This window comes from Desarmillaria tabescens (genome assembly GCF_030435595.1).
Source record: "Desarmillaria tabescens strain CCBAS 213 chromosome Unknown EV420scaffold_31, whole genome shotgun sequence".
NCBI classification, from domain to species: Eukaryota; Fungi; Basidiomycota; class Agaricomycetes; order Agaricales; family Physalacriaceae; genus Desarmillaria; species Desarmillaria tabescens.
In genome coordinates, this window is record NW_026848330.1 from 295,681 (window position 1) to 315,374 (window position 19,694).

A 19,694-nucleotide genomic window follows, 5' to 3' on the forward strand; every position below is an offset into this window, starting at 1 on the left:
CTCGCAGGACATAGGACGACATGACATTTGGTACAGGTCTAATAGAAACCAAATCCAGGCAACATGCTGCTATACCTGACAAAGGGTAAATAAACCTTTACGTCGATAGCTATGCTTAATCCATATACTCACAAATCATTCCCTATTATTCCTATCGTGAAAGACCTAGTGTCTTTTTCATGTCCACCAAAATTTTGTCGATGTCGGCAATGTGCTTGTCAAGAAGATCTTGAAACTACAAAGGAGTAAACGCAGGCATCACAGGCGATCAAGGAGAACACGTACCACCTCCAGCTCAATCGACCGTTTGTCGTACTTGCCCTTCTTCACGCTTGCCTGGTGGAACTTTCGGCACTGCACGCGCGCATCCTCCGCCTTCTTCCTCGCAGCAGTAACGACAGACGACTTCGCATCCAGTGTCGGTTTAGGTACGGGAATCCTCAAGGTTCGGGTATCCTGCCTTTGTGGAGTGATAGAGGGTATCTTCGCATCGTATATCGCGGCTTCGACGTGTTTCAGGTTCTACTAGGCTCCGCCATTAATTTTCGCACAATAGCAAGAGAATGGGTCTCTTACTTCTTCATCAAAAACTGTCACAACGAGCATACTTCCGTCTCGTACTCCAACCGTTGCCACTTCTTCCAATTTCTGCTCTTTGAACCGTACGTTGGCGAGTAGAGCGGGTGTTACCCGTCCAGCAGCGCGAACAGAGGCGTCAGCGCAGTCCCTTCTCAACCATTCAACCGATGCCTTCATTTTTTCTTCGCATTTTTCATGCTCTGCAATATCCGCTGGTTTGGTGAGCGGCTGCTGGGAACCCGGCTTGAGCGACGACATTGACTGCTTTTTTGGCGTAGCTTCGGCCTTGAACGAGAATTCTGGGAAAGGAGGATCGTACTGGAGAATTCAGCGGCCGTAGGAGAAGGCATCGGGATAGAGAAAGACGGGAACGAAAGAAGACTTGCATTGTTGGGTGGGAGAATCCGAAGCAGATTTTGGGTGAATAGTCACGTGCGTCCACTTTGGAACAATCGGCCCGAGAAGCCGATTGTCTCTCGATCCCTCAGGCCAACCTCAGGCTTTTTCCTGTTGTGAATGTTCTTTTGCGCTATGGAACAAGTTCCCTTTGTGTTTCTTACATACACTGTAGTGCATCCGTACCTTTCTAGATTCTTCTCCCTCTTTTCATTATCCGTCTAGAAAAGTACGTGGTTCTTGGGTTTGTTCTCCAACAGCTAAATTCCAACATCCTTGACCTTCGAGCTCTTTCAGTGGCATTATGCTCTTGGAACGTACATATACAATTTTAAAATACCCTTATCTACACCCCAGGATCTGATCCACATACACTCGACCTCGTCAATTAAAGAGTCGACAGTTGAAATCAAGTTAAAATCGGGCAAAACGCGTTATCTATATACTGTATTCGTATCGTCAGCGATCTGATTGCTATATTTCTCCGCAAACACGTCGGTATTCAAACTATGCCTTTAAAACCAACTCTATATGCGGCTCGACCCTTCGGAATCCCCGTTGCTGCATACTGCGTGATAGAGGCTACTATACGATTTCCTCATTATCGTTGCGGCTATATCGTCCTGATAATCTCACTTGCTACAACTAATTATCGATAAATGTTCTATATCAGCAAATAACCTTACAACCACGCTCATGGGATTGATTAACCACTGGGAAACTTTCCCTTCCACCTGAAGAGATACGATATCCCACTAGTTATGGCACATATTAACCCTTCTTCTACATATGCAGGTGAGTACGTGCTATGCTTTTGCGTTTATAACCTGCTCGACGGATTAACATCTAGGATTCTCACAACCTACATGATCCATATACTTCCCCTCGAACCAACACTGATATTGCTACGACGCCAAACTCAACACAAGAGTATACTTTTCAACCTTATCATTTTCATTCACTCAAGTAGAAAACTGACTAATGACGCGTTATGCAAACTTGAACTCGCCGGGAACTTCATGATTCTTGGCAGTATTTAATAGTACGTACAGGATTCCTACGTTAGTATCATGCCTATTTTCGACCAATGTCCTGCATCCTAAGATAACAATCAAAGATCACCAACCGCACCGTTTGAAACAGCCGTCAAGGGAATAAGTTGAGGCAAGTCGCGAGACTCTGATGGTGCTTTATACATGGCTTCTTTAAGGCGAATGAGGGTTTGTACTGTGGGAGACATTGTTCATGAAGTGACACTACGGGTCGTTAAGGACCAACTCACTTAAAGCTTTATACATGCTCTCTATCTTTTTGGGTGTCGCTTCTTTAAGGCGAATAAGGGTTTGTACTGTAGGAGACATTGTTCATGCAGTGACAGTACGGGTCGTTAAGGGCCAACTCACCTAAGGCAGACCAAGTTAACTCTTCACGAGATTCCTTCGCTGGATCTGTGAAAACGTAGATTCCGACCATGGTAACAGCCTAGAATATTGTACATGATTGACGTGAATAGTTCAAAACGCTGCAGACTTACGGAAATGGATAGAAATACTAGGCATGGCAGCACGCCTGCGAAATCTAACATCCAAAGTCATTTCACGATCTGACGGTGATGCTGAATTGGACTTCAAGACGTACCCAAAACGTCACCTGGGTTAATTTAATCAGCATTGTTGACTGGTTTAACAGATAGGAACGTACCAAATCCATCTGGGGCCCCAGGCATAGTTGAACGCAACTGAACAAAGGCAAACACAGTCGCAACAGGAACGACAACGATCTCATTTCTCTGTCGGAAGCCGAACACTATAGTCATAATCATAACAAGGCATATTGCAAGGGTGATAAGCCCTGGTTCGGAATAGAACGCATGAGATCTATTTCGTAGACAAAAGGAAACCGCACCAACAGAATGTGAGGGTGATCACAATGCAATAAAGTATTATCAAAGTCCCTCTTTGCAGAGTAACTGAGATATCGATAAGTTCGGGAAGAAGATCCTGGGCCAAATCAGAGGCGGTAATGACGTCTGCAGTGATTTTGAGACCTCTTGAATCTGTTTAATTATCGTGTCAAAGAGAAGCTGAAACGTACGTACTCAACGATTCCGGAAGTTGAGTTGAGATGTAATTGCACTGTGCCATTGGTACTTGCGTCTGTGGCAAACGCAAATACCTCAGTATCGTAACTGTTTGGTGACATGAGTATAATTCTATGGCAGAAGTGGGAATGCTATCACTGATCGAAGGGATAATACACGTTGCTCGAATGTGTACGTCTGATTGAATGATTTCTGAAATCATAAAGCGGAAATATGGCAAGCTCTGTCTGGAACGACGGAGTATTTGCAAAGGGATACTCATAGACTGCAGCGGTGAGATTCCAGGTAAATGTAGGATCCGCAGGTTCATTATTATTAGATGACTCGCTGCTGCTCGTATCGGATAGATGAAGAAGATTTCTGAGAGAAAATAAATCGCTCGCACTGAAATTTCACAAAACACAGCACTCACGTATCAAAATAAATATTAACTTCTGCGCAATCCGTAGACTGAGGATCACAGTTATCGTCTACAACGATCCAGTTAAGGACCATCTGTCCGGCCGTCAAATCCGCTGATATCAAATTAGCGTGAAGGGAAATCTTCTCCCGTGAGTCGAAATGTGAGTCAGTATGACAGGGATACTCACTGTTCGATTCGTGTTATCTGGGAAGGTCTGGTCACTATTTGAAAAGTCGTGAGGATGGAGCTCCACCCCCAAGACGATGCAGACGATGGGGATAACAACTACAAAGGCAAGAGAAAAGAAGAAACAACACCGGATTTTCTTCTCAGTGGGAGGGGAGAGGGTGGTCATGTTGGAGTTGGATAGACTGTTCATGGAACGGAAATGAAGCAATAGTGCTTGGAAGGTGAAAAGAGGTTTCCGGTGCTTATATATGGTCTTGAAAAATAACGGATATGACTGATTCGAGCTCTTGAAACGTGGATCACAAGGCGCTACCCACGATGATGCTATCTAAATGCCGCAATGAATTGAAGAATCATGCAATGTGCCTGGTCCGCGCTTAACGTACTTAAAATCAATATAAATCACGCTGATATACGGTGCCATTTACCGTAGAGGGTAAGTTTCACTGAAGGTGTAGCGTTCGTTGTAATTTCAGCGTCCACGATCACTTCAAAGCCGTTTGGACTGCGGCTGCAAAAATAAGCCCATGAAGTAAACAGGTCCATGGCTTCATCTTTTTGATGGTCCTAGTGCCTCTTTCCTGACTACCGATGCAAGGTTGTCATGCTATGTACGGAATGCCGGTTGGACACCGACATAGATGTTCCTCGATGCGCATTAGCCTCCGCATTCTGTCTAATTCTATGCCATGTAGTTCAAATGTAGTTCTGCAAAGATCCTTATGGTCTTAATGGTAGTCAGCCTTACAAGTTACAAGATACTTTTGTCCGTGGAAGGTTAGTAGTTACAGGCACATAAGTTCAAACGATTCTTTGTGATGGCGCAGCTTGAGGAACATTCCGGTCTGTAGAAAGTTGTTACGGATGGCGAAGACGTCTTTGTGACTTCTTTGTTTCTAGAAGAGGCAGTAGGACTCACAGCCTGAAAGATTTCGTTGTGCTAAAAATGTTCGTGGGCACTTCTCTCAAGTATCACTATTCAATACAATCACAGTAAGCAGTCACAAGATTTTCGGCACCAGAAGTAGAGAACACCCATTCACGGTGGGATCTCAGACACATATTGAACAAATTTATGGCATAAATACAATGCATAACAAGTGCGGCTTTCAAACCTACTTCCTTCCTTGTTGGATGAGTATAAAGTTTCGTAGTTGAATCGTTCTAGGAGCGCTGCTACTTGTGATAAAAGTGACTCACTGTTCATCATGAGCAATAACTGTGCTGATATAGTGCTTCGCTACTAGTCTGGCCGGGGTCCGGTTCGGTCCAGGTTCGGGCATATTTGCCTGAACCTCGAACCTGGACCTCAAGGTTCACCTGTCGCCCCCCCGAACCTCGAACCCGAACCTGAGGTGCAGGTCCAAAAGGTTCGGTCCAGGTTCGGTCCAGGTTCGAACCGGGTTCAGCAAAAAATTTACTACGCGCTGCAGACTGCTATTTGTACATCTGATACATGATTATTCTATGTCCTTTCATTCTGTGCACTGATACATCTGTCCCGATAAGCTTCTTCAGATGTTGCATGGTGCCAAACACGTGCTCTGAAGGCACAGAAGATCCTGGAACGGCAAGATAATCCTGGGCCATAGCTGACAAAACCGGGTACTCGTCTTGATGAATCTAAGTACCGAGTCAGTTACACATATGCCACAGAATGATGGTTCAACATACCTCCCACCACCCAATGACATCCTCGCACAAAGCATGGTTGACTGGCTTGCCGTATTCAAGGTTCACGAGGTTCGGACCGGGTCCGAACCGGGTCCAGAATTTTCAAACTGGACCCAGATGGCTGTGCCGGACCTGAATCTGGACCGGACCCGGACCGTGTCCACGTGGTCCTGAACCGTATCGCAGCCAGACTATTCGCTACGGTCCAATGTCGGTTCTATGAACAGCTCCCGGAACTCTATCTATGGGAAAGTGTAGAGACCGTGGAAGCGGCAGGACTGGAACTTACCGGCCCTAGGCACATGGACCCGGCGTGTTTGGGGCCCCAAAAGACTTACACATGTCTCATAGCATTTCAAGCATGGATGGGTACCATTTATTCGAAATGCCTGGTAACGGAGTTCTAATGCAAGTGCAGCAAGCCAAATGCCATTGCATCGCTGGAAAAATTATCTGCAGCCTTTTCTATCAGAGCAATTTCTCTGATACCAGGTTCGGGACACGCACAGCCTGATCCTGATGGATCAAAGATCGGCGTTCAATTCTGATGGATTTAATATCCAGTCTACACCTGGCTTTCCAAAAATAGCCAGCGATCGGGACCATACTGCAGATTCCGAGTCCTATATTCCTGCTACGTTAGTAGTAGGTCTTATAGAGGGATGGTGGTAGCCAAGTTTTGAGTTTAACTTGAAGTCCGATGTCATAAAAATTTCTATTTGTGGAAGAAATTCACGGCCCAATGCTTCAAAATTTCTGTTTAAGTCAGAATTTCAGGGTGGCACAGTCACCGCTTGTCACTGTTTACATGTGACCCTCTGTTACTATCATGCTTTCTGCGGCATTGTTCGGCCGATCTTGCCAAGGATTCTGACTCTGAGAGAAAATATGAGCTGGTGGCAGCAGAATGCCACCACTGAGCGAGTCTTTTTCTCTCAGCAGCAGAAGCCACCACCGCTGAGTGAATCATTTCAAGGGGTAGTACTCTCTCATTCATACTACTATTTTTTGAATGCTAACTATTATTGATTATGACTTTGTTTTTTTTCCACAAGCCAAGATTTGAATAACCCTTGGGCCTTGATTCAATCTCTCCTGCAGGAATTATAGCCAGTAAACCTTGCAGGATCAATCAATTATACATCAGCTTGGTTTATTATAAACTATCATAATTATATAAAAAACGAGGTTTCAAGGGGGGTCAATGTAGCAGGCTTTGCCCCTGATGTGGGCCTTGCAGGCATTATGTATATATAGGTATCAGTTTATTATACCAACCTGGAATGAATTTTTGATCGTCCAACATGGTGTTTGCTGTCCGATTCTCTCTGGGCTGCTCATGGGAATTTTTCATCAACCTTCATCATTTTCCTGTGAATTGTCTTCCTTTTCTGAAGGGTAGCAACTCGGTCCAGCTGGTCTGCCATTTCACACTGTCGCATCTTGACTTCTTCCACCACCATCTAAGCCATCATCGATCCATCGCCTTATACTATGACAACGATGACCCATTATTTCATTTTAATATCCGTCAGTCAATTTTTTATGCTTGGTGCCACCATCGTTGTCTGATCTGACATCCAAAATACTTTAGCACTACTCAAAATCAAGCTATGCTTTGTTTGGCTCATTCCGAATCTGTGAGTGAGGGTAGTGAGGAAAGATAGCTTTGTATGCTTTTTTACATGCATATATGCTGATATGTGATCCTAGTATCACTCAACGACGTCGTTGAAAAATTCGGTCAACAGCGTCACTGGAGTCGAACAACTCCCACAGTAAATTTGAGGCAAGTTCTAGCAAAACCAGCAACAAAATGAAACCAGGATGGGCCGAGGTATGATTTCTCTCTTGCTTTTGGTGAAAAAACTTGTGAATCTCTTCTCTTCTCTTTTTCTTTTTCCATGACCAGTACTCATCTGCAGCAGCACTGCACTAAGCTCAGATGAAAAGGACCCGGATCTCCAGACGATGGCCAAAACCTGTTTGAACCCCACATACTCCATTTGCTCTTGATGATTCACGTCATCTTCTTTCACACATTGTGCTCAGCTGTACACTTCATCATCATGGTTCTTTAGTCATAATGTGAGCCCATGTCTGGGCCTGGGAGGTGGTGTGGATTCTGTGAGCGAGGAGGAACCATTGAGGATAGCAGTAAAGGACTTGGACAGCGAGGGCAAGTGGGTCCATGCCACCTGCAGAGGAGCCATACTCTGCTTGTTGCTAGTGATAGTTGTGTATGATGGTGGGCATGAACGTGTTTGGGCAGGTACATTTTGCTGGGCTGGTCTATGTGTGGTGCTGATGACGACTTTTGTTCTTTCCTTGCTCATGAATCCTGCTATTCCTTTTGCCCTTGCTCTTCTGGGTCACTCTTCCCAAATTGCAGTGCAGACACTCACTGAGTCCAGAGATACCCTTCTTCAAACGCATAACGTTCTTTAGAATTGAGGAAGGTCAGGAAAAAGCTGTCAAGGTGTTGGTGGGGGTGACATTCTCTTGTATGCTGACTGAGAGTGAGAAGGGTACATCTCTGTTGTTCTTATCTCCCTCCTTCTAATGTCATGTGCTGCAGTCTATGCCTCCAGTTCTGAGGAGAAGGGCCAGTGTGGTAATGGCATGACTGGCGATCGCATCATGACAGGAAACAAGATGGCATTCAGTATCATTTACATACTGTTATTTGCTCTGTTCTCATCCAATGAATTAGCTTTCCATAACCATCCTTCTCTCCTGGCGAGATAGGCCTCCTTTACAGGAGCTAAGCCTCATGAGATGCAGTTTCTTTGCTTGCTTCACCTTACATTACATGGATATAGATGCATCTGATGTACATTCCCTCATATCTCACATGACAGTTGAGTTAAATCAATCATGAGTCACTGGTTTTTTCAGCCCAGTGTAAGATCCTTGCCATGCATTTCTTGAATACACACCTCTCTGCTTGTCTTCTACTTCCATACCATCATCACTTGTCTCCTCAACTTGTAGAAAGCGCCAGTGAGTCCAATATTACTCACCAGAGGACTGCACTGATGATCTTTGTCGGCAAGGAAATTATATTGTTATTGTAAGTATGACAGTTCACACTGCAGGGGCATTCTCTTGTGATATTATAACAACAAGTTGTCTGTCTGCATCACAATTAAGGGTATGTGCTGAGAGCGGATTAGTTCCTACCAGGGACCGAAAAGGGATCTCTTTCAAGAGAATGTATTTTATTTCCTGTATGTATATAGCACTAAGGAGCTTTAAATTTTTGGTTGCAATTATCCTCATTGCCACTTTAAATTGCTATGGGAATGTTCCTTCAACTTAGGTATGGTTTGTAGGAGCAGAGTTATATAAAGAAATACCCATACATAGTATTATGGTATAGTGCACAAAGTATAGGACTCAGATAATGCCATTTGAATACAATGGCCATCAAATGCTAGTCATATCAGGTGGGACTTAGATCACAAGGTTAGCTGTCACTGATTGCACATAGCACCATATACATGATATGACACAAAGTTTTTCTCCTGTCTGAGATGTCAATGAGAGAATAATTCCATTGGTAGTGGGTTGCCTCATGATATGAGTAGCAGCAAGTATTTGATTGGGAAGAATGGGTTACCCATGACGCTTGAATTACAATCTCACCACTAGCGAAAATGCCAGTGCTGTATATGCCATAGATTACATCGTCTTGGTGGGAATGTGGATTTTTCAAAGACAGAGCACCAGAGAGGTCCTTTCGGGAAGAGTTCATTTATGGATAGGCAGATTTCTGTCCTAAAAGACTTGTCATGACAAAAGGAGAGAAGTGGGGATTCTCTCTGGCTATGGAGGTCCCAAGATCTTTGTTGCCAGCTTCCTTGATTAAATGGATTCATGCGGATGGTCCTGTCCTTTCAGATGAAAGACATTCATGCTCAAGGGTTGGTTTCAGGGTGGTGAATATGTGGAATATTGATGACCCTGTGGCTGTGCGAGCTGGCATGATGTCCAGTTAGCCCAAGTTTTGCTGAGTAAAGATTTACTAAGAGAAAGAAAGTACTAGAAGATACAAAATGGTATTTAAGTAGCTAGATTTCACAGTGTCCTGTACTCATTTGCCTTCTAAGTGTTGTGACTGACCTACAGGTTGTGATATAGTGACAGGCATGCCGTGTCTCCGCAATCCAGCAACATTCGGAATATTTGAGCATCATCGCTCTTGCTAAATGTTTCTCCCCTCATACTCTTACTTACTGGAACCTTCAAGTAGATATAAACATAAGTAAAGTAGTAGAACTTTCTAGATACATTGTGTAGTATATAAGGCTGAAGTTTTGGCCTAGTAAAATAATAATTCCTTCATACTCAACCACCACTAAGGTAGTAGACCGAGAGATAGGTTTACCACTGTGTATTTCACTCATCCTCGCAATACTAAGCAAACATGGACTACTCTTTCCTAACTTGCTAGGCAAATGTGCCTGAACACATGGTGCATGTGTTATCCAACAGAATACACTTTTATCTGTTGTTCTTTGGTATGCACAAGATATTTGGCATTTCATGTGGATACAAAAGCAGTGGAATTTATTGATAATCAGAAAACTGACATGATGGTCTCAAGATAAATACATACATAGCAGCTTTGGCATTAACTCCATCACCCTCTGCTGTCTCGTCTGGCATCTCCTATAGTAAGTCTTTTTTGACCGTTGCAGCTTTGTTTGCCTTCATAGAGCCCCATTGTTGCCGCTCCATCTTCTTCGGCTTCTTCCCATCTGACAGAGTTCTATTAATGTATCTTGTTGCATGTGAACAGCTGAAAATCACCTTGTAAGTCGCAGACTCATCAAGGAGTAATTTAAAATGAGTGAGTGTCATCCTGAGGATCGACATTGATTTTATATAGATAAGGAAATGGTGCAACAGAAATGTGGTCTTATCTGTATGCCTCCACGGCCTTTACAAGAATACAATAGTTTCAGAGCCTTCAACTAGTAGAACGACGACTCACTTTGGCTTACAAGAGACCAAGTGTCAGCTCTGTTTGTGTAACATCTGTGTTGGGAAAACCTGATAGACAACTGTGAAGCGGGAACTCGGACAAAGGTGGTTTACATGGGTGACTACAACTTCAATCAGTCTGTGTTCCATTCTAGTGTCTCCTCATGCTTCAGGAGATTGTACTGAGTACAATTCAGCATAAAAGCGCCAATTTTTTGTAGATGTCAGAATATTGAAAGAAAATATTGAGCATATGTCAAAGCCTTCCAATTTGCAGATAATTCACACTCGTGCAATGCTCACATGATGGGCAAGTGATGGGTCAAATGCTGTAGCAGTCAAAGAGTGAAGTATCAAAGTTAAGACAGAACACAGTCAGTATGCTAAGCTGCATAAAAAATTTTATAGGTTCACGGCAATGTGGTTATCGAGCTTTTGCTGGGCTCTAGAAGTGAAACTTGTAAGGGGACCCAGGACATCGATGAACAGTAAGGTTAGGGGTTTATGATTACATCATCCAGACCTTTCCACGTGACTTTGACTTGGCCTTTTTTTTTTTTTTTGCAGCAACTGTTATACACACCCTCCAGTGGCAGTCCTTCTACCTTTCCGGAGGTAGTTTGGCACAACAATGATGTTGTATAGCAGGCCATGAAGAGTCAGGGGATGATAAACCTGTGGGAAACTCTGGCAGGCTAGGAATGCATTTACACACAAATGGCATGAGTGCCAAACAGTGTGGGACTTGACATGTATGTAATACCCACTAAACCTCCCTACAGCATTTTCACTGGGAATTGAACTCATGTGCTATGCGCTCCTAGGACCTCCAGTCTTACCCAGAGGCCAGAACCAAATGGATAACCACTGAACCATTTGGACCTACTTTGATGTGGCTTCGTCACACCCCCGACCCCTCGATAGCCCTCGATTGATTGTCACACTTGGATCCTCATGCCCACCATGAGAAGCTGATCTCCATTCGCATCTCTACTGATGCTTGCTCAATAGCGCCATCACTGCAAATCTTTCCCCTATTTGGCTCAAAGTCATCTAACAGTTGTGTCGTATTTTCATGGGAATAGATCAATGCCGTTCGTAGTTGGGGCCTCTATCGGTTATCTGCCTATCTTTATCCTTCCTTTGTTGAACTCTTACTATCTCTATACATCTGCGAGCGAAGGGAAAGGTGCATATCTATGACCACTTGCCTTCATTTTTAGTCTGGCCTGTAGGACACCATTGACCTCGTCACATTTATCAACTAAGAACTGCCAGTTAAAATCTGGGGGAATGTGTGCTGTGTTCGGATCTTCGACTGTTGACTTGTGATGTGTCTTGGCATAGCCATTTTTTCTTGGCAAGCAGCTGTAAGCTCCAGCCCTTGTTTCCAATCAGACCGTTTATATGCCCAACACTTCGGAGCGTTTCTTGGTCACGATTCCTGTATACGACAAGCCAATTAAATCATTAATATTGACACTGTATCAATTTTTTACCAGTCTCATGTCATGCACAGTAGACGCATTAGGAACTGGATAATTTCTATGTAAACAAAAAATCTTCAGGTAACGTTACTGTACAAGTACAATCAGGTGCGTATCTAAGTTTGTTCCTATCTATGTCTAGGGCTGATGGATCACAGACCAACTTCGGCTTCTAGCTACTTCAATGCGGTGCTCCACTTGTCCAACCATATGGTGAAGCTGCCTCTACGTACGCAGATAGGTCACTTGTGTCCTTTCAGTTGCATCTATAACCTGTTCGACGAATTTATATTTCGGAGAAATCTCAGTTTGCACATATACTTCTCCTAGAACTGAGACTGATTTTTCCCGGGCCGCCGCGCCTCCGCCACGCTGCGCAGTTCAGCCCCAAAGTCTGCCCTTCCATCCTAGTGGTTTGCAGCCTCTCGACCGGGAACTTCTCTATGTCAAGCTTCCCTGCTGGTCCATATTCTCAGCTTTCGGATGTTTATCCTCTGAGTACTTATAAAATACGTCCCGACACATAGACTGATATCTGTCAACCGAAATGTTCTCGCTGCTTGTGTTCTCACTCAGCTCTCTCGTGACCCTTGCGGCTGCCTGTGATGCGTGGACCGGGGGTCTCCCTACACCTACGGGAGCCGTGTCCAGTAGCGCCGTCATCGAGGTCGCAGCCGGCCAAACCTTTGACGGTGGCTGGAAGAAATACGACCGTGGCAGTGGTGCTTGCAAGTGGGTCTCCCCCGGCATTTCTTGGAGTGGTCATTGTACTTACTAAATATCCGCAGCGAGCAGTCCGAAGGAGGTGATAATTTAACTACCCTTCATTGTAACTTGCTTAACTTCCTCTTTCATCCAGATTGGGAGGATGCTGGTACGTCTTGGTTCTCTGCATTGAGTCTTAGAGTACTGATCACGGAACATGATAGTCTTCTATCTCCACGAGGGAGCCACCCTCCAGAATGTTATCATTGGCGCCAACCAGGCCGAAGGTGTCCGTAAGTTAACTGCTTTGTCATTTCACGACACCTCTTTAACGGAGCTTCCTCAATAGATTGTACCGGATGTACGTCTTGCAATTTTTGACCTTGCTCAAACTAACGCCGTTGAGATCAGATTGTACTTTGAACTTTGTTTGGGTTCGCGCTGCGCGCTTCCTTTTTAAATTGTATTTGCTTATACGGTGATGTAGTTTGAGGATGTGTGTGGTGCGGAATCATTTATTACTTCGAAGTAAATCCGGTCCTAATTTCTCTCCCACGAATAGAGGACGCCATTACCATCGTATGTGCACTTCGCTTGGCGGCCACCGAGTCTCGTTCAATCTCTTTAACCACAGAAAAATGATGAGTATGGTGACTATACCAATATCATCGGTGGTGGCGCCTATCATGCCGAGGATAAGGTCGTCCAACATAACGGTTGCGGAACAGTAAACGTGAGCAGCGTTTATAGTTCCTTCGTGCTTCCTTGAGCTGACGATCTGGCCAAATAAGATCATCAACTTCTATGTTGAAGGTATGCGAGCACCCATGTCCCGTTCGTTGGGCTAACTCATATTATCTAGACTATGGCAAGGTGACTTGACCGTCTTCGGCTTAGCTTGAACTTCCAACCCATTCTAACCACATTTTCCAGCTCTACCGGTCCTGTGGAAATGTGCGTCAACATCTGATTGGAATATTCTTCTGGTCCACTAAACTGTAATCTCTATCCAGTGCAAGTCACAATGTTACAGAAACGTCTACATCAAAGGCGTCGTTGCTGTCGATGGTACGAGAGTTCGTTGTGTGTTTAATGCCTTCTAATTTAATCTTGTGTAGGTGGAATCCTGGCCGGGATTAACTACAACTATGGCGTACGTTCTGCCATTACCAGATAGTGATGTTATTTCTGATGATTCACTGCACCCGAATAGGATACTGCTACGATTCTCGACTCTTGCTAGTATGTATTCCATAATGCCTGCTTATCTCTCTAAACGGACCCACCTGTCAGTGACACCTCCCACCCATGCACGCTCTACGATGGTTGCAACGACGGGTCAGTTCTAACTGTTGCTTTGTTTCAACAGTTTTCTTAACCCTTTGCACAGTTGCGAGCCCGAAGTTATTGGCTATTGTTCTGGCTGAGCGAATATTCAATGAAATCGCTCCACCGATGTTTATTTCGCCGTAGTCAATTTGATGCACACCTTCGTTGTTACTGTCAGTGTAACTGTTTTTAGCCGGCACCGTGTTCCGAATCACATGACGGTGTCTGGAATGTTTCTTATTAATCTATCTTGGCGCGCCAGTTCTTGACGTCATGCAGCCGGCTGCGCGATTTTATGGATCCAATCAGATTCATGCGCGATTTCTTGGACGCAGTGCGTTATTTTGTGGACGAACCATATCATGCGTGATTTTATGGACGATAAGATAAACACTCGTCAATACTGCAGCCTCAAATCCTATATAAGGCCGCGCAATCTAGGGGGAGAATTTCAGTAAATCGTTACAACTCGAAACATCTAACAAACCTACCTACCAACATCATGTTCACTGTTTGCATTATCTCTCTTATACCTTTATCCCCGTGGTGACCATCTATACTTTGCACAGACTACCCAAGTTCCCGTCGTCGAGGCCTGTGGAAGTGCTTCGTGCAGCTGCAGCTCGTGAGTAATGCCGCGTTTGCACCTTGAACGACTCGCTGATTGATGAATGATTTTCAGGTGCTCTTGCACTGCCGGAGCATGCACATGCTGCTCTTGCAACAACTAATTCGACTTTTTGACGAAGTCTTGCCGTCAGATTGTAATAGTTCAGAACCATAGCTTTATTGATGGCGGCGAGATGCTAGTTACGTTCAAATGAATCGATAGCATTGAGCACTATGTGATAACAGATGGATCTGTATTTTTTTAAAAAGAATTGAATGAGACGTCTTACCTTCGAAATGGCGTCGGGTCAACGTTATGGTACATCCGATTCCTGTCGAAGACGACATGAAAGGTACTCTGTTAAAGCTAGGTTTTAATAACTCGTGGTCATGCGTCTGATTCCAGGGTAGAGGCTAATATACATGCGCAGACCTTAGAGAGTAAAATATACAATTATTTGGAACCGCTTGGTACCCACAGTCTTCCAGAAGGAAACTTAATTGTTACTAAATCGATCTGCAAAGTTAGAACTACCGAAAGAAAAAGTTGCGACGAACTTACCTGGTAAATACCCTAGGCCAATCTGTCGCCAAGCATGCTCAGTTTCGGGGTAACTCCTGACGAACTCTCGTACGCGCATTTGTCCCTGATCAACAAAAGACTGTGGTATCCATCCTTCGCGCTTCATCATCGACCAGGCGTTCACCACCCTCGGTACAGAGGATAGGCTGAGGAGCTCGCAAATATCGCGTACATCGGTGGGCTGCTTTGCTTGTATATGCGCAGCCGCAGAATTTCCGTGATCCATCCAGCCCTGCAGCTTCATGAGGAGAAGCAGGATGAAGGGCATCACAGGAAGCTCCCGAGATGGCGCATACCATTGCCCGAGTAGGCTTGCACGCCATACAATACTAGATGAAGGGACTGGGGGTATGTTCATTGAACCCGGAACGAGAATGTCGACTTTGCAGCAGCGTCTCAGTTCTCGGGATACCCTCGATGATCCAGAAAGATCGTAGTAGAGAAGTCGATAGGTGGCGAAGGGGTTTTTCGAAGAGACGACGTAGAAGCTCTGGTCGGTCTGAACAAGGAGATCTTTGAGATCCTCTTGTTCCCATGGTCCACCGTTCGGGTTTGGTGAGGTTATCAAGACGTCTACATCCTATCAGATTATCTGTGAGGTTTGATCTCTTTACTAGAGCATTGATACACACATTTGGTACCCGAGTTGTCCCATAGCACAAGCAAGCAACGCTCCCGAAGAAACATCCCTGGATTCCTAATGATAAGAAGGCATCGACCGCGGCATGAGCCGCCCTCAGTATTTCTTCTGCTGTCAGGGATTGCGAACGGTTCGGCGACATTGTGTTCGCACTCCAATTGAGAGGGCAAGAGGGCGCTCGTAGAGACGAAGAACCTAGAAAAGAGCCACGCTAAGAGCGATCCCCCATCAGAAAGGATTCATTTTAGATATCGTGGGAGTAGCGCGACACTTCACGGCATCTGGCCATTGAAGAGTGGTAGTGGTGGAGGTGGAAGAGGCGCCCGGCCCGAGAAAGGGGTGATTTCAACCACCGGAAGATGTTAGCAAATGCAAACAAACTCCACGGCACAGCTTCGTGCTTCTTGAGTTCAGACCTCTTACCGCCACCCGAATGAGAGTCCCAGCTCCCCATTAAGATTAATTTTTCTACAGGGACAACTTCTAATAATTGCTCCAGTCAATTTTCCTTAAATTCCTTTTCCCGATTGCCTGATGTTAACTTTATCCAACCTTGTAGCCAGGAGTCGACTCGGTACGGAGCAACCAGTCGGTTAACAGAACTGGCAGACCTGCACCGAAGAACCAGATTTAATTTTCTCTCTCGCGTTGTTGGACTGCGACAGAGTACTGGAGAAAGGTTTTGTCAACGCGTTATCGGTCCTTTACTCTTCTTGATGGTATGCTAGTAACTGTGGAGTTCGCGGCCCGAATCCTTCAAGTGACAGAATTCTCGCTCTGAACACGGTTTTTCATTAATGTATGCTTCATCTGCTCATTTGCATTTTTTTGAGTGCATTTCTGACACCTAGACCTAGTTTCAGCCCTCTCACCAATGTACTTCTGCGATAGCACCAAATTCATTGACATTTCACTCCTTTAGGCCTCATTGTAAATCGGCTGCCTCCCGCTCAATCAATCCAATTACATTTTCACATCAAATTACTGCCCGTTGCACCGGATTGAGCCACTCGAGGAACCCAAATAAACGGTCTGGCCACACGAAAAGATTTCCGGGAACGGTTATTCCAACGAATTGGTCCAGCAGAAATTGTCCCTGTCTGCGATTGTCTTGCGGGTTAGCCTTTACAGGGAGCTTTTACCTCACGCCGCCCAATTCTCGCCTTATACAGCTATCCCTCAAAACCAATCCATCATTTCGCTCATGACAATATAAGGGGAGACAAACTCAGCATGCGACCCTCAACTTCTCCCGTTTTCTCTCTCCCACGACCTCAGAGATATCCTGAGTCCCGTCATTCTTGCCCTCATCTTACCTATCCTCCTACAGCGGTGTGTTTATATGCCTGCAGCGAAAGTCAAAAAGGTGATATATTTGTCCTCTCAAAGCCTCGGAAGATATTGATGTGCTCGAAGTCTTGCCCGAAATGCGGGAAAAAAATGTTGAATCTCAACCGACACCTGATAACCCATTTCAGCTATTCAGATCGACCGTGAGTCCGATGGTTTTCTATCCTTTGAGACGCCGTTAGATGTGTCCCACCAGGTTTCGCTGCAAAATGCCGGATTGTGGGTTTGCGGCAACACAATCGGGTGGACTGAAAATACATATGAACACGATGCAGTAAGTAAGATTCATTTGCTACAGACTTGCAGAATTCCCTGACCGGCTTACTCAGTACCGGGGAGAAGCCTTATCGATGCCCTGAGCCTACTTGCAAATTCGCTACCGGAGATACGTCGAAGCTCTGCAATCATCGTAAAAAGGAGCACCGCTACGTTCCAGGTAAAGAAAATAAGCCAAAGAAGAGAGTCACGAAGGTCGAAGAGATGTCCGACGAGAACACGTTCAGAGAAGCACCCTTTGTTGCGACCGGCCATGAGGTCAACTCCACGCGGAGCCCTGGTCGCGATCTCGTCAATAAAGGCCAAGAGGAACTACCGATCGCGGCGCTTCCGTTCCCATTCCCCGACTTCGTCTCCCCTATCGTTCGGCCTGTGATGTATGAACAGGCTGAGGGGCGCGCTCTGCATCCCATGACCGTGGACTACCAATTTCCGGCGTCCTGGAGTCGTCCAACGCAGGCGCCCATCATGCCGGCATATGATGATCGATCGATCGAAGGCCCAGGGTATTATGTCCCGTGTCACAACTACGGGCCACTGGCTGCTTACCCCTGCGATGCGGTGTATTCGAGTTCCCAGTTCCCACAGTCGGTTGTGCCTAGGGTGTTTGCGGGAGGGAATTGCGGGACTGCGAATCAAGGCCTCGGAGGCTGGTCGGCTCCCCAAGCTGCGGCGGGCTATTTGGATCATGGGTACGCAGATAGTGGTGCGGGCGTCAGCTGTGATACACAGCGGTCTCAAGTTCCTCCTCTAACATACGGCGTCGATACGTCGTTTGAATCGCCGTTTCACAAGATGCTTGCAGCAATGAACACTTTGAACATGATTTCTTATTAGGTATCTCACTGTATCAACTACAGCTTCTACATATCACTGCATTTTTCTCTGTCGCCGTCGTTTGTATCGCTTTCCTTGTACAGCTATCGTTGCTATGGATTTGCAGTCCTTGTATTGTACCGGAGAAAATGAAAGATTGGTCTGTGTTGTAGTCCATGGGGGATGAAGAATAAGAATAGATGTTACGGTCGTCAGGGAAAACTCACAAGGCAAAGCTTTGATCGACTTTTATCTTCAATTGGAGATGTTTACGGGTTCAGTACCACACCCCGATCCAACCGTTCAAACGCCTGCTTCGTCGTAACCAGTCGAGTGGGATCGATGCCAAGAGATTCCTTCGTGAGCACCGAACTGTCATATCCTCTAAGTCCCTCCACTTCCCAGAACTTCGCCATGACAGCTAATTCCTTCCCGAGCAACTCTCCTGCAAAGAAAGTCTTCGCGTACTCGTCTCCATCGAGTTGGACGTACTCGGCCTTAACGCCTAGCGTTTCCGCCCACAAGTCGAGGACGTCTCCAAATGATAAGTTGTCGACGGATCCTAGGACGTATTTTGACGGGAGAGATATCTCGGGTTTCTCAAGGATGGCTTCGACGAATACGCCAACGTTAATCTCGGCGAGACCCATCATGGGTGTAAGCGTTCCGGGAGAGCATGGTTGCACCCAAGTATATTTCCCAGATGATGCATCTTTGATGGGTGGCAAGAGTTCGACGAGGTTGGATGCGTAGTATCCCGCATAGAAGAAGGTCGTTTTGGCGGCAAGAGAAGGGAGGGTCGTGAGGATGAACTCATCGACGGCTGCTTTGCAGTCAAAGTGAGGTACGGCAAAGGTGTGGGTGTGGGGGAGAGTGCTCCAGACGAAGTGTTGGAGGGTAGGGGTGGAGGCTGCTGCGTTGGCGATGTTCTTGCCCTGCCTGATTTCTGACTTACAGGATTCTTCTGGACCAAGGGTGGCGAGTATTGATAAAGAATCCGTTAGGCCGAATACTGCGTATGCACCCTTTGTAAAGTGCGATAAGTCAAGTGGGAAGAAATAATAGCAGAAGAGGCAAACCTGGAGCGCATTTACTACACTTTCGTAGTCGTCAAGGTCTGAGTAGACGACTTCGGCACCTTGAAATAGCAATGATTTGGCTTTTTCGCTGTTTTTGTTACGGGTAGCGGCGCGTACTTTGTACAAAGGGTTTTTGAGAAGGGCTTTGACGACGGAGCCACCCTGTTTTCCGGTGGCACCAAAGACAACGACAATCTTTGGTTGCATGATTGTATACCAGAGCGACTAAGATTTGAGCCCGTTATTATAGCATTGTGGGATCGAGTCGCACGATGCCCGTGTAGGGCGGAGTATATGATATTCTGCGCATTCTTTGGGGGTGCCAAGACACGTATTACAGCGCTAGCTTTACGGCATTGAGAATACTTGTAGCGCAATGTGCTACGGTGTTACGAATCGTTCCACGGTTGATTAGGGGTAAGCAGTGATGACATCCCCAAAGATGAGCAAATTTCCGGAGGATGACAAAGAAGAAACTGACGTGGTCTG

At 45.6% G+C, this 19,694-nt stretch overlaps 6 protein-coding genes across 6 annotated transcripts; 2 read left to right on the forward strand and 4 right to left on the reverse strand.

Moving 5' to 3' along the window:
• Positions 1-151: 151 nt before the first annotated feature.
• On the reverse strand, positions 152-756 carry EV420DRAFT_1621726 (ribosome recycling factor domain-containing protein; the record flags this gene model as incomplete). The annotated part of the gene is made up of 3 exons (XM_060475731.1): positions 152-235; positions 286-522; positions 577-756. The coding sequence occupies 3 exons, from the start codon at positions 754-756 to the stop codon at positions 152-154; spliced, it is 501 nt and encodes a 166-aa protein (XP_060327983.1).
• A 1,160-nt stretch (positions 757-1,916) lies between these two features.
• EV420DRAFT_1559152 (uncharacterized protein) lies at positions 1,917-3,953 on the reverse strand. The gene is made up of 11 exons (XM_060473769.1): positions 3,667-3,953; positions 3,489-3,619; positions 3,215-3,436; positions 3,074-3,163; positions 2,885-3,024; positions 2,677-2,826; positions 2,614-2,625; positions 2,510-2,553; positions 2,379-2,457; positions 2,258-2,323; positions 1,917-2,202 (listed from the first exon to the last, which is right to left on the reverse strand). The coding sequence occupies exons 1-11, from the start codon at positions 3,856-3,858 to the stop codon at positions 2,087-2,089; spliced, it is 1,242 nt and encodes a 413-aa protein (XP_060327984.1). The 5' UTR covers positions 3,859-3,953; the 3' UTR covers positions 1,917-2,086.
• An 8,412-nt stretch (positions 3,954-12,365) lies between these two features.
• EV420DRAFT_1273936 (polysaccharide lyase family 3 protein) lies at positions 12,366-13,950 on the forward strand (the record flags this gene model as incomplete). Its single annotated transcript, XM_060467795.1, has 14 exons — positions 12,366-12,585; positions 12,748-12,820; positions 12,930-12,957; positions 13,011-13,026; positions 13,086-13,102; positions 13,158-13,256; positions 13,315-13,336; positions 13,386-13,396; positions 13,457-13,477; positions 13,537-13,591; positions 13,642-13,676; positions 13,737-13,765; positions 13,817-13,861; positions 13,914-13,950. 14 exons carry the CDS (start codon positions 12,366-12,368, stop codon positions 13,948-13,950), a joined length of 708 nt encoding a protein of 235 aa, XP_060327985.1.
• A 795-nt stretch (positions 13,951-14,745) lies between these two features.
• EV420DRAFT_1559161 (uncharacterized protein) lies at positions 14,746-15,989 on the reverse strand. The gene is made up of 3 exons (XM_060473770.1): positions 15,677-15,989; positions 15,024-15,624; positions 14,746-14,978 (listed from the first exon to the last, which is right to left on the reverse strand). Exons 1-3 carry the CDS (start codon positions 15,824-15,826, stop codon positions 14,959-14,961), a joined length of 771 nt encoding a protein of 256 aa, XP_060327986.1. The 5' UTR covers positions 15,827-15,989; the 3' UTR covers positions 14,746-14,958.
• A 1,003-nt stretch (positions 15,990-16,992) lies between these two features.
• Positions 16,993-18,242, forward strand: EV420DRAFT_694432 (uncharacterized protein). The gene is made up of 4 exons (XM_060483128.1): positions 16,993-17,016; positions 17,074-17,177; positions 17,231-17,308; positions 17,364-18,242. The coding sequence occupies exons 2-4, from the start codon at positions 17,089-17,091 to the stop codon at positions 18,145-18,147; spliced, it is 951 nt and encodes a 316-aa protein (XP_060327987.1). The 5' UTR covers positions 16,993-17,016; positions 17,074-17,088; the 3' UTR covers positions 18,148-18,242.
• Positions 18,243-18,395: 153 nt separating this feature from the next.
• Positions 18,396-19,412, reverse strand: EV420DRAFT_1273889 (uncharacterized protein; the record flags this gene model as incomplete). Its single annotated transcript, XM_060467792.1, has 2 exons — positions 18,396-19,151; positions 19,206-19,412. The coding sequence occupies 2 exons, from the start codon at positions 19,410-19,412 to the stop codon at positions 18,396-18,398; spliced, it is 963 nt and encodes a 320-aa protein (XP_060327988.1).
• Between the last annotated feature and the right edge of the window lie 282 nt (positions 19,413-19,694).